The sequence below is a fragment of the Chionomys nivalis genome, chromosome 24, assembly GCF_950005125.1.
Source record: "Chionomys nivalis chromosome 24, mChiNiv1.1, whole genome shotgun sequence".
Classification (NCBI taxonomy): Eukaryota; Metazoa; Chordata; class Mammalia; order Rodentia; family Cricetidae; genus Chionomys; species Chionomys nivalis.
Window position 1 is genome coordinate 38,965,452 of NC_080109.1, and position 14,379 is coordinate 38,979,830.

General features: G+C 41.6%; 1 protein-coding gene across 1 annotated transcript in view; it reads left to right on the forward strand.

The window, feature by feature from the left end:
• Positions 1 to 14,379, forward strand: part of LOC130865776 (ferritin, mitochondrial-like) — a 105,080-nt gene that overhangs the window by 14,655 nt on the left and 76,046 nt on the right. Inside the window, 1 exon segment of the mRNA XM_057756740.1 lies at positions 4,701 to 4,825. Coding sequence (XP_057612723.1) covers positions 4,701 to 4,825 — 125 coding nt within the window.

The following is a 14,379-nucleotide window of genomic DNA, read 5'->3' on the forward strand; positions in this document are numbered from 1 at the left end:
AGCCAAAGGAAAATGACAGTTTGGTCAAACTTCACATTATTAGAGAAAAAGGAGCAAAGAAGCACATAAAATTAGTTTGGAGGCAGAAGATCATGGTTCATACTTTGTCATGTATCAGCAGTGTGATGATGACTAATGATCCTAGGCCTACAAAGCCCAGTGTTCTTATCTATAAGATATGGAAGCAGATATCCTGGTCAGACTGGACGTTATATAGATTAATTATAGCGATGATGATAAATTAGGGTCCTTATAGTATCTGACAATATTTACATAATGAAGCAGTATTTGCTGAGTGTTTATGATGTGCTCAACTGAACAAAGGGGCTTACAAGGATTGTTTGACCAAATTTCTGAAACTGCTTAATGAGATAGTTATTATTATGATCCTCCTTTTTATTTATGTGGGGATTGAGGCATAGATAGATTAGGGGACTTCCCTAATATCATATGGGAAACATGAGATGGTGCTAGATTAAATTGCAGGGTTGTCATAAATCTATGCTCGTTCTAACCATGCACCGTGCGTTCTGCCTTTCAGCATGCCTTAATTTTTACAATTGGCATAAGCTTAATGAGTCCCTGTTTTGTTACATTATTTCTGAGTGTATGTGAACAAACTTCTACTCAGGCAGATAGGGAACTGATGACAGACCAAAGTAAAAAGTTGCACAAAAGCCCAACCCATTGAACCATTGAGTAAACTGGGTTTACTTACGGGGGTTTGAGTGAAGGGCTTCCTATGGGTGCAAAAATGATTTAAAGATAGTTGCATCACCAAAGCCCACCCATCATGGGTAACAGCTCACAAAGCTGGAAACCTGGAGCACACGGCACACCCCAGGGAACTGATGAACTGGAGGTAATTCTTTCCAGGAATTTCTGGAGTCTGCATTGAAGCTGTCTAGCAACCGCAGACCATCTTTGCTGTGGCACACTGTCTACAGAGTTTGGAGGGGTGGTGGACTGTTGACTGGAATTCATTGTCATTAATTCCAGGACCTGCCATCACATGGCTTCATCTTTCCAGAGCATCTGGTAAAAGGGGTAGGATAAATGTCCTGGCCGCAGGTCTGTACACAATGCACTGACCTGTGCTCATAATGTCTTCCTCTCATGCTAGATGACCAGGTGTATTCTGCAGCTCAGTTTCACAAGGTTGGCTCTTATAAACACCTCTACACAGACACTCAACTTCACTATGAATGGGAACCATCTGGGAACAGGAGAAATCGAGACCGGCTGTCATAGATCACAGAGGTTTCCATCTAAGGGTCTTGTTGAGCCTTTTTAATTTTTTTATCCTGGAGAACAATTTTTACCAGGGTTTGAGAGAGAAAAAAAAAGCAGTATAGGCAAACAGAAACTCCAAGAGGCCATGGGATGGGAGTGGGAGGGTGTCTTTGGAGTTACCCACCCAAGTCCAGGAAACATTGAGAAAGGCATTTGTGTTAGAGGAAACAAGTGTTTGCACTTGGGGCTTTGCTCTGGTAGCTTCATCTGTTTTTGGTTTAAGTTCTGGTTGTGATAACAAGTCATCCCTTATGGAAATGCGAACTGTGATGCTCCATCATGTGAACTGTGGTGCTCCATCATGTGAACTGTGGTGCTCCATCATGTGAACTGTGGTGCTCCATCATGTGAACTGTAGTGCTCCATCATGTGAACTGTGGTGCTTCATCATGTGAACTGTGGTGCTCCATCATGTGAACTGTGGTGCTCTATCATGTGAACTGTGGTGCTCCAATGTCTTGTCCACAACAAGGAGCATGTATGCAATGTGTCCATGTATGGCACAAACCAACATTACATAGAGGTCTACAGGCGAACTCAAGGAAGAGGCAGCTGTTGTTACAATTTGTAAAATGCAGGTTATTACTGAACTGGCCTCAACATGCAAAAGAAGATGCAGACGCTGTGTGCAGCATCTTCAACCACATCAGCAGGGAGAGGGAAGATAAGGCCACAGGCTTTGAAACACACTCAGTGCAGGCACCGTGTCTTGACAGCATTGGCATCTGGTTTGCCTCAGTATTTTCAGCACTTACATTTTTAAGCCTAATCCATCACAAAATCAAGCTATTTTCTGGTTTCTTTTCTGGTTAAGCGGAATGCTGTTGTTTATACTGACTTGTAGGGCTCATGAAAGATGGTTTATGTCTGGTCATAATCACATCTTCTCTTTCCACTACAACCTCAGAGAGCTCTTCCATGTGCTCCTACCATATTAGGTATACCAGTGGTTTTTGGATCTTCCATTGCAGTTGTATGATAAGTAGATTGAAATATATCCTTCCAGGTATAATCCCAGCACTTGTGAGGCAGAGGCAGGTGGTTCTCAGTGAGTTCAAGGCCAGTCTGGTCTGCCTAGTGAGTTCCAGGACAGCTAGGGCTATGTGGAGAAACCCTGCCATCAAAAACCCAAAACCAAAAACAGTGAAAAACAAACACTCCCAAAACATTCAGTATGTATGTATGTATGTATGTATGTATGTATGTATGTATGTCCTAATATGCACAAGATATTTGACTGATAATCTAATGCTAAGAGTTGTCCAGAAAAAAATGAGTTTATTAAATCAGCTACATGGGACAGCCATGGTTTTGATATGGCAAGTGTTGCAATATGCCCCCACTTTGGCGTGTTAAGAGGATGAAAACAATCTAACTAGAGCGTTTATATGTAGGGGTCTTTGAGAACTGGTTAGAACTAGATAAACCCTGAGAATGAAGTCCTGTGACTGATTGTTAGTGCTTTATCAAGGTGTGGAAAGAGGACAGATACATGCACATTTGTAAGTACCCCATACTTTGTCATGTGATTCCCATCCCTTGTCATGTGGCCCCCATGCCTCAAGGCTGCCATGTAGCATGGACAAGGCACCAACCAAAGCTCATAGTCTTTGCTCCTTCATCACCATGAGCCAAAATAAAACCCCTTCTTCATATAGCAGCCTGCCTCAAATATTAATTATTGTAATAAATGTGCTAAGACAAAGGATTATAGCAGTAACAGTTACCTTGGTTAGGTGGATATTTACACTAAAGTCTAGCTAATAACAACATTCTTATTAAAGTCTTGTAATCTTTTATGCCTATTCTAATGGGGAGTTTTATGTCCACTGTTAAAATTCCCTGTAATGATTAGCTGCAGAATTAATCCTTGTGGTGTGTGCAGAGTTTGGCATTTTTGCTATTGCCGCAGGAGAATGCTCAGCATTTATTTGTAGAGTGCCCAACTGTACTTCTGGTTTTGAGAACACATTTACCAAGAGACCCATATTCCAAGATATTGGGCTAGCATTAAAGCATTCATGTGCCAATTACACCTCGTCTTACATAATACAAATGGTTTTCAGATCATATGACCCTCACTCCATTGGTCCCAAATTCTCCTAATAGAACCACATTGTATGCCTTCATCCTCCTGGGGTGACCACCACAGGTCCATGGTATTGCTGTTTGTCTTGTGGTAAAGCAATTACAAGTGAATTAATATAATGTCCATGATTTAGACAAGTTAAAATAAAAGCAGGAATTAAAACTAAAGTAGTGGCTAAAGAGATGACTCAGAGGTTATAGTTCACAGTGCTCTTGCTGAGGACTGGAGTTCAGTTCCTAGCTCCCAACTACAAAGCTTTGTAACTCTAGCTCTAGAGGATCTGACACTCTCTTTTGGCCTCTGTGGGCATTACACTTATGTGCACAAACCTACACATAGACATATACAAATTCACATAATTAAAAATAGAATCTTTTAAATTAACAAGAAACTCAAACTAGTCAAATTATGGGCTCTATCTCAACTTCCGTATTATTTCCTTCAGCATGCTTTTAGTCACTTTTTAGAGCACAATTAACTACCTTCAATGAGGTGGGTTAGACTGATACCCTAAAAATCATATTTCTGAGGGCTGGAGAGATGGCTCAGCAGTTAAGAGCACTGGCTGTTTTTTGCAGAGGTCCTTAGTTCAATTCCCAGCAACCACATGGTAACTCACAACCATCTATAATGAGATCTGGTGCCCTCTTCTGGCATAAAGTTGCACGTGCAGATAGAGCACTCATACATAGAATAAATAAAATAAAAAATCATATTTCTGAAGAATATTATGAATATTGGAAATGCTCATAAAGATTTCAGTTATACACAAAGCTGCATATATGGTTGTAATCTAACATTAAAATACTAGTTTACATTACACATGCACACACAAAAACACATACAAATGCATACATACAAACACAAACACACATACTCACAAACACAGAAAACGACTTGGAATCTCATCAAAATGAAATGGTAGTCATGGCTAAGAGCTTAAATAGGCATTAGAAAAATAACAGCACTTCAGTGTCTGCCTTGAAAGAGACAGGGTACACCAAGCTTCCGTAAATGTGGAGCAGCCAGAACCCCGTCTTTGCGAGGGGGGCTGTACATTGGTCAAGAACCATTTTGCAATATCTGCTTTTCAAGTCTTTGCATGTGTATATAACTGTGTGTGAGTGTTTGCACATCTGTATGCATGCGCCTCACACAGCACTCACGTAGAGGCCAGAGACCACCGTGGGCGCTGGTCCTCACATCTCACCTTGTTTGAGGCAGCCTTCCAATTGTTCATCATTTAGCCAACCAGGTTGGCTGGTCTCATGAGCTCTGGAGAGTCTTCTGTTTTTGCCTCTCCCCTCTGGGATTACAGACCTGTGCGACCTACTGCATCGGACTCTTCTGTGATTTCAGGGTACTGGAATCCAGTTCCTCACATCTGTCTGATGAATGCTGCACCCCTGAGCAGTCTCCCCAGCCCATGCAGTATCTGCTAAGGTGAGTGCGCACACATCCTACGACTCCACGTTTCTACTTCTAGTCCACTCCAACATAAGTATGCACATGGGTTCACCGCAAAACACGCTAAAGACTGCTCAGACAACAATTGATCATTTTAATGTAGTGAATTAGAACTGCATAGTTAGATTCTTTCCTCCACGACTTCTTTAGACATACTGAGAATGATATTTTAAGCTTCACGGAAAGTTTTCAGGTTCAGAAGAGTTTCTTCCAGTCGGCAGTTCAGTCTGGAAGGTGGTTGACTATCATTATTTAGTACTTGATTAGAATCTCTTTGGGGCCAGGTTCAAGTGTCTCAATTTTTCAACAGCCCTGGGTTGTCACTGTTGACAACTGAATCCAAGCTAGAACATGCTACTATACACAGTAGAACTCATAGAAGGAGAGCAAAATGAGGAAGATTTACTGTCTGCTCCTTAAAGCCTCTTCCCTGGTCAAACACAATATTTTCTAAACTCTTGAAAATATTTTTCCTTATACATTACATGAGTGAATTGTATGATGTCATAGACTACTCCACTGTGCCCACTGTCTGTCCCTTTCTCGTCCATGGAGAGCATGTAAGGCTGACAATGCGTGGCAGTGTAAGATGGCTCCCCAAACTTGCTCAGCTGGTGACTTATGTGAAATTATGTCAATATTATCCCGTGTTCCGAGAAAGACTACCATCCTCAAACATTGATTTTCTATGAATTCTCATTAAAGGTGTTGTAGATAAGTATTTATTGATTAACCATTTCTATTGGCTATGTAAAATATAGAACAGCTTGCTAAACAACAGGATCAATTCCCTCTCCGGAGCTGTATGGCTTAGAGGATGGTGCATAAAGATGCCCTACAATCTGAAAGACATTCAGATGCAAAAACATCTAACTGTGTGCTTTGTATATAGGACAATGTGATTAGGCTGCTAAGTTTTCATCTTAAACACTTCCTAATTATAAAAGTTTGCATTACTCTCAGAGAGCGTTTTCCAGACTAGATTAACTCTGAGCACGTACTTGTGAAATTACTTCCAAATGATAATCTTCGACTGTTTTCTTTTAATCAGTGCTACCTGCCTTCCTATTAATAGACACGTCTCTTGTCCCCCACTTTGTGCTTGTGTAAAATGGCCTTTCTCTTGGAGGGGGGTGAACCCGTTTGTGCCTTTAAGAGTCTTCAGAATGTACTCTATGAGCTGAAGTATGCTACAGTGTATTGTTCTTCAAATGATATTAATTATGGCTACCTTCATTTTAAGTAATATGCGTCTGCTTCAAAACCCACTTAAATAGGACTCTCTGAGAAGATGAACATTTTATATGAATAGAATTTTGAAATCTTTTCTTCAGAGTTCTGCTTGAAGACCCTTGAATGTGTTCAATAATTAGTTTTCTACTCATTTTTATGATAGTATATTGTGATATCCTGGATAGTAAAATTCTGGAGAAATTTAATTGGCAGCAATAAAAAAATATCTTCTGAAGTCATGTGACTTTACCTGTAAAAAAAAAAAGTAGTCATCTTTTCTTACCATTGGCATGTAAATGAATGAATCACAAAGTGACCCTAAAGAACAATGTTCACTGTTATATTTGACACCTTTAGTAGGGGCCCTTGACACTAAGCTCAGCACACATCTGTTGCTGGTCTAGTATTTACAGTAAAAGGTGTCATGGTTCCTGTCTCTTTGTTCTTATTTATCCTCAGCTAATGAAATTTACACAGTCAAATACACAGCCTTATTTTAATAAAAAAGAACAACAAAAAATACAATAGTATTCACTCTCACTTTTTATCTGCCATTCCTTCCACCAGAATCTAAGAAGCAAGCACGCACCCCATGGCTACCCATGTGTTAGCCAGGGTGCACTTGGACTCTCGCTGATCCTGTTAGTCATGCTTTTCCTGGCCACCCGCCGTCATGCTCCTCACTTTTACCCTTAAGTTTCTAAGTTGGAGTCTGTATTATTGATAATTGAGGAAAAATGGAGGGCTAAGGTATGTATAAGTTCCCCTTTGTCTAGAATTTATAGAAATGACTAACTTTAAAAAACTAAGTATAAAATTCGAGCTACACTGTAAACTTTAGGAATCTCAGAAGAGTGACCAGAGATTCATTACAGGCAGCTCATCTGTAAGCCACCTGCATGGGGGAAAAGTGAAGACACCCTGTTTCGGATGCTAGTCGGGGAGGAAGTTCCATTAGTGAGTGTACCAATGGAGGACACAGGAAGCAGGCCACTTGAGACTCCTCCTTCCTCCATGAAATGGTATTAACAGGGAAATAAAACAAATGAACAAAAACCTCATCAACTAAAGAAACAAACAACAATAACCCCCCAATCAACCAATGACCTCTACCATGTAGTGCCACAGAGTTAACTGCTTAGCTGGAGTCTCAATGTAAATCTAGTCAGGATCGGAGGCAAGACTAAGCCTTAAAAAGAGACTTTAGGCCAGGTGATGGCAGTACACACCTTTAATCCCAGCACTCAAGAGGCAGAGGCAGGTGGATCTCCGTGATTAGTGTTAGAGGCCAATTTGCTCTCCAGAGCAAATTCTAGGATAGCCAAGGCTATACAGAGACCCTGTCTCAAACAAAACAAAACAAAAACAAAAAAACCAACAACAAAAGGGAGGGAGGGAGAGAGAGAGAGAGAGAGAGAGAGAGAGAGAGAGAGAGAGAGAGAGAGAGAGAGAATAATGCTTGTTGGTGTGAGAGAGGAGCATTTGCTCAGGCACTGGCAGCTGCAGTAAACAGCTGTTAGGGTGTAACACCAGAACCCCTTTGTACAGGTTCTTTAGGATGCTGACAACACTCCAATACATTTCCATAGACATTGACCAATTTATTTTCCAAGTTTACTCTGTGTGACCTCCAGATACTGAATGAATAAGTAGTAGCTGAAATATGTAAGGGCTTGAATACTAGGTTTACCGCTCAAGGGTAACCAGTGAAGTTCAATAGCAAATAAGGATCTTTAACTGGATTGACAAATGTAGGGGAGAAATGTGACCTCAGTGTTCTCAGTATTAGTCAGAGTTAGAAAACGGTAGAGCTGCGCTGAAAGATTTTGAGGAAAATAGATGTCGTTGGTCTTAAGAAAGGGCCCCATGCTTTCTTACCTCACCCCTTTCACTCCAGGAGAAAGGAGACCTGACTTTGCCGAGATGTGGTGAGTAGTAGCCTAGGCTTGCTCGTAGGAGTCTTGCGACGTATGTTGAAAGATCGTCGCAGTGGTTCTGTCTCTCACGTCTTTTCCTTCCACACTGCTGACAGGGAAGGACCAGAATCCCTTCACAGCATCGTGGAAGGAGGATACCTGTGCTCAGCATTTGGCCTTATTTAAGAAAATCTGTTGTTTATGGTGTTATGCCTGGTGCTGGTCATAGGCATTTTACTCTCCTGGAAGCAGGAAGCAGAGTCCATCGTAACCTACGGCTTTGGAAGCAAAGGTGAGTCTCCTAGGCTTACAGCTAAGGACTGGGCACCTGGTGCCATTCCATGGCAGCAGAGGTTTTTGTTTTAGAAGCCATGTTGGTAGTGGTTAGCTTGGGGTGACTCACATAGGCTTTGAATTAGAACATAATCCATGGCTTTTGTTCAAGATGAAGTCACTGAAAGTATCAGCTCAGGACCCCCAAGACCAAGTTCTCAGCACAAAGGAGATTTATTTGCCCCAGAGGGACAGAGGGCATGGATAAGGGACAGAGACAGGAGACAGAGGATGAGGGAGAAGGGGAAGAGGTATATGTCCTGGAGAACAAAAGACTGCCCCTGGATATAGAGAGGGGACAGATGTGGCACACAGTAAAATGGCAGTCTATAAAGGTATAAGGGGAAACCCCATGTTAGGATGAGGCATTTAATTTTAATTGGGCATGTTTATTAGGTGAACAAGGAGCTTTGATTGCTGGATTTTAATAATTTGATAGCTGGACCTTTGTAGTCAGCCTCAGGAGGAGGGATAGCCAAATAAGGAAATGGACTTTGGGGGTTAGCTCCAAGAAAGTCAGAGGGAATTGGGGACCTGCCAGTGCCCTATGTCCAAATGGTCCAGGGTCCCTTAAGTCACAATGTTAATTTGGAGTTCTCAGCCATTCTAAACACACAGCAATGATATACATTTTTTTTCTAAGATGAAAAAATTGAAAAGTAAACTAAAATTTTGTTTATAAACAAAGATGCAAGACAAAATTCCCAAATAATGATTTAAAAGCCTTTTATTTTTTGAGATGGGCTCTTCAGGGTCCTGCTAGGTAACCCCAAATGGCCTACTGGTCTTTGAGATCAGAATTAGGTGAAGTTGGGGTAGAGAAAGACGTGGTGGTGATGAGGCTGACTGCCTAAGAGTAGTGACTGTGTTGAAGCTTTGTAGTTTATGATTTGGTAAAGAAGTTTGTGAAAAAAATATATGATAAATATGGACCAGATAAGCATAGTAAAAAGGAAGAAGTATATATATATATATATATATATATATATATATATATATATATGTGTGTGTGTGTGTGTGTGTGTGTGTGTGTGTGTGTACATATATATGTATATATATATATAAAACAAGGCTGATTCCTCGTTAACAAGAATGACAAACTATAAATGTTAAGAAGCCCCTACGAATCGCATGTGACGCATATGGTAGGAAAGCAGCTTTCTCTCTGAACTCCCTTTCTTCCTGTCCTTTGCCTGGCTAGATTCTGAAAACGCTCCAGCGTTGAGAGATGATGAATGAGGACCAATCTCAGAGATTTTTCCTGAAAATGTAACCTATCTGAACCATGCAAAAATCAGGGTCATAATGGGCGAATACACAGAGAGACACAATTTTAAAAGACTGTATAATAGAACCGAGTTTGGTGTGCTATTTTCAGCATTTAAATATGCCAAATGAACAGAGCGATATTAATGGTAAAATTTTTCTTATTAAACAGATGCCATTCAAGTTGTTATGAACACTCACTACACTTCAGCTATGTGCGAACCTGCAGGATGCTGTGTTAGACGAAGTTTCTGCTTGGGAACTGAATTTGATGCACAGACAATGTGCAAACGCAGTGCGAGCTTCCATTTGATCAGCAGAAGGAGGATCGAAAGGGCGGGTCAGACTGCAGGGAAGCTTTTCTTCCTGAGATGCAACAGTTAATAGTGTGGAGAAGAATGTTTTGAGTCTATAGCTTAGTTACTTTTCTATTGCCATGCCAGAAGACTGTGACAAAGGCAACCTATAGAATAAAGTGTTTATTTGGGGCTCTTGGTTCCTTATGGTAATAGTCCATGGTGGCAGAGAGGAGGTAGCACAGCAGCTGAGAGCTGACATCTCAATCTACAAACAGGAAACTGAAGAGAAAAGTCAAAATGATCTAGTGTTTTGAAAACCCAAAGCCCACCCTCAGTGACATACTTTCTCCAGAAATGCCACACTTCAGCCTTTCCCAAAGAGTTACCAATTGAGAACCAAGCGCTCAAATGCCCAAGACTTAAAGGGGGTGTCTCACTCAAACTACCACATTCCACTCCTGGTATTTAGTGTGGCCATAATCTTGCGGCCATATTAAAATATAAAATGCATTTATTTTAGCTTCAAAGGTCCCCGTAGCCTTTCAGTCTCAACACTGTTTAAAAGTCCAAAGTTTAAAGTCTCTTCTGAAATTCAAGGCACACGGTTAATTGTCACTTCCTGTAAAATTACATACTTTCAACATACAATGACACAAAATATACATTACAATTCCAAAACAAAGGAATAGTGTCATAGTGAGGAAAGACTGAATGAAGGCAAGACTGAAGCCTATGACTCAAACTTCAAATCCCAGAGCTCCAGGTCCAACGTCAAAGGGCCTAGATGGCCCCACCCTTTCAGCTTTGCTGACTGGAACATACTTCTCTCTCTAGGGCCGGTTTCACTTCCTGTGTGCAGCTTTCCAAGGTGGATCTTCCAAGGCTTTGGCATGTCTAACATCTTGGGGTCTCCAGTGCAGGCAAGGTTTCATGTTCACAGTTCACCAAAAGGCCTCTCTCTCTTTCTCTCTCTCATGGCCTTTTGCTCTCTCAGGATCTTCCTGTAGGTTCTGCCCTGCTACCCACTGCTTGGCCTCGGTGGCTCTCTTTAACCACAGAGGAAGAGTCTAGAACCTCTTTACTAAAATCCTTTGTGATTCTAAAGCCAGGACCATGTGGATGACATCTCAAGTTGGCTGCCAGCTTGAGATGGATCCTGGCCCCATTGAATCACATCTTAGTTATTGGTTTTAATTCCTTATTGCCCTGTGACCTTGTCCTGAGGGCATCCGTCCCTTTATTCCAGTCTCCTTTAATGGTGTCAATCTCTTTAACAATTATGGCCTCTCTTCCTGCACAAGCCTAGGCTGTAATATTAATCCTGCCAGTGTGCTTTTCCTTCCCAAACTGTATACATTTTGCATTTCCCACTTTTTCTTCACTGTACTGTACACCTGCATAAGAATGATTACTAATAACGAAATAGCATTGTTAATATTAGTCTGTCTTGAAAATCTCTGCTAAAGAAATTAGTCCATTACTCTTCAGTTTAGCCTCAGGCATGCTCTTAGAACAAGGTCAGAAGGCTGCCACATTCTACGCCAAAATCTCAATGAATGGTCTCTAACCTAGTTGCTAACATTATTACTCTCTGGAATCTCTTGAGCTAGGCTTCCGTAGGCCCACTGTTCTCTGCATGACTATCTTCAAAGCTCCTAGGATGGCCCACTACGCTCACTTCTCCAGCATTCAGCTACTATTCGGATTGAAAGTCCCAAAGTCTTCCACATTCCTCCACTTAACCACAGGAAGGTCTGTTACAGCCATAGCCCACTTCCTGGTACCAACTTCCGCTGTAGTCACTTCTCTATCACTGTGACAGACACTAAGACAAAGGCAAGATATTAAAGAAAAAGTTTATTCGGGCTTCTGGTTCCAGAGGGTTGACGGCTGTGATGGTGGAGTGGAGGTACCAGGTGGGAGGTGGCTGAAGCAACGACTGACAGATGACATCTCGATCCACAAACAGGAAGCAAAGAAACACACTGAAAATGGGGAGTCTTGGATGTTCAGCTCCCACACCAGTAATAACTTCTTCTAGCAAGGCTGTTGACTTCTAATTCTCCCCAAACAGCCATCAACTGGGGACCATGTATTCAAGTGCCTGAGACTCATGAGGACATTGTCATTGAAACCATCTCAGTCTACTGACCTGCAGTTGTGGAGATTAGAATAGGCTGAGGGGTCAGGCAGGTGAAAGCCCAATGCTGCTTCCTCCCTATACAACTTAGAAGAGATTCCTTCAGGTTGCCAACCAAGTAAGAGGTGGTGGCTCATCCCCTGTCACTCCTGCATCTGGAAGACGGAGGCAGAAAGATTGCCATGAGTTTGAATCCAGCTTAGGTTACATAGTGAGTTTCAGATCAGCCTGGGCTATAGAGTAAAAGACCTGTTTCAAAGAACCAACACCTCCAACAAAAAGCAATGAGGTTGGAGAGACAGTTCAGCAATTAAGGGCTGTTGCTGCTCTTCCAGAGGATCTGGGTTCAGTTCCCAGCGCTGATATCAGGTGGCTCACAACCACCTGTAATTCTAGTTTCTCAGAATCTAATGCCCTCTTCTGGCCTCCATAAGTACCAGCATGTTCATGGCATGCTCTTACACACACACATACACACACACACACACAACACACACACACTCACACACTCTTGTATGACAGAACTTTTCCTGGGGAAATGCAACACACATGTCTACTCACCCCAGAGAGGAAACCCATAAGAGACACAAGTACAGATAACCAAAGTCCAACTAGGTGAACCAATGAGTTTTATTGAGGTTACTTACAGGAGTAGGGGTTGAGAGGTTACTTACAGGTGCAGAAATGTCTCAAAAACAGCTGCACCACTAAAGCTCACCACCTGCATGAGTGACAGCTCACAAACCCAGAGAACCCGGAGCAGACTGCACAGCCTGCAGGCAGCTCAGTAGACTGGAGACGGCCCTTTCCTTGTGCCTAGGTTGGTCTAAACCTCCTCTAGGTGGCTCACTGGTTTCTGTTTCTTCCAGCTGGCTTGGTGTCAGAGTCTTTGCAGCTTGGCTATTCTGGGAGTAACTCTTACCTTTTATTGCTTACTCTGGCAGGGAGAGACCTACTGCATCTGGTCAGTTTCAGGGATTTTCTGAAACTATTTTGAGTTATTCACTTTCCTGCTTAAGGAGATTTGGTGCAGGATACAATGTTTCAATCTTGGAGGATACTGTTAACAAAACACACACACACACACACACACACACACACACACACACACTAAAATTTGAAAACCAAAAAATGCCAGACTTGTTTTCAAGCATGTCATATGAGAATGGTTAATAACAATACCTTTATCATAAATTTGGGGTAATTAATCAGCATTCTGCCTGTTCTTTGTGCAGTATCTGACACATGGGAAGGGTTCAGCAAATGTTAAATACTATAATTATTTAACTAACTCTATCATTTTATAGATGAAATCAGGACACTGAAGATGTTAGATGAAATCTCCTATGGTCTCACAGCAAGCTAGTGAAAGTCAGTGTTAGAATCAAGCTCTACTGATTATCTCTCCTGTGCCCTTGGGGGTAAACTAATACAATACCTTAGTCACTCCTGAATCCAAAAGTTGTCTGTGACTATAATACATGGTATAAACCGAGATGGACTCGGGCTCCCAAAGGAAGAATTATCATGCCACGATGGCAGTTTTCTTTTGAGCATAAGCTGTTCACATCTTTTCTCCCTTCCTTTCCTCTGCTTATTAACAGCTGAGGGGAACAGTGAATTATGTAAGGAAAAGATGCTATCATCCACAGAAAAAGTGATGAGGTTAGGGAGGATGTTGCTGTGTTAACTGGCTCTTTTGTGCTGCAGAATGCTGCTTAGGGGTAAGCATGCATCTTATAGGAGAGAAAGCCCAATACAAGTAAAGCCAAGAGGGGATACCTGGAGGTCAAGTGGAATCATCCTTTGTCTATTATTTTTTTCCAATCAGAAATGTGCCTGTGTTCTTTTGATTTTTAAGGCCTTTTACTCTAAAATTACAGATTTTTGAAAATGTAAATTTCCTGATGAGTTTGATGAAAGTTTGCAACTAGAGAAATTATTTTCCCTAAGGAATTGGGCATGTGATGAGAACAAGTTCGTGTAATGTAAGAGCTTGCAGGAGGTGATTAAATAGGTATGCTCTTCAAATAACAGCCCAAACTCTAGCAATCTTCGTTAATTAAAAAAATGCTGATGAGATTTTATTGGTATGTGGGAGGTTTTGGGGGGAGCAAAGGGAGGAGAGAAGTGATGGACTGGAAAGGGCTAGAATCAGCACGGAACACACACCCCAAGACCAAGTTCTCAGCCCAAAGGAGATTTATTTACCCCAGAAGGACAAAGGGCAAATAAAATAAAATATAAAGACAGAAGTTAGAGGACAAGAGAGAAGGGGAGAGCAGTGAGAGTATTTGTCCTGAGGGGACCAAGGACTGCCTTTGTACAGAGAGATGTGGCCAT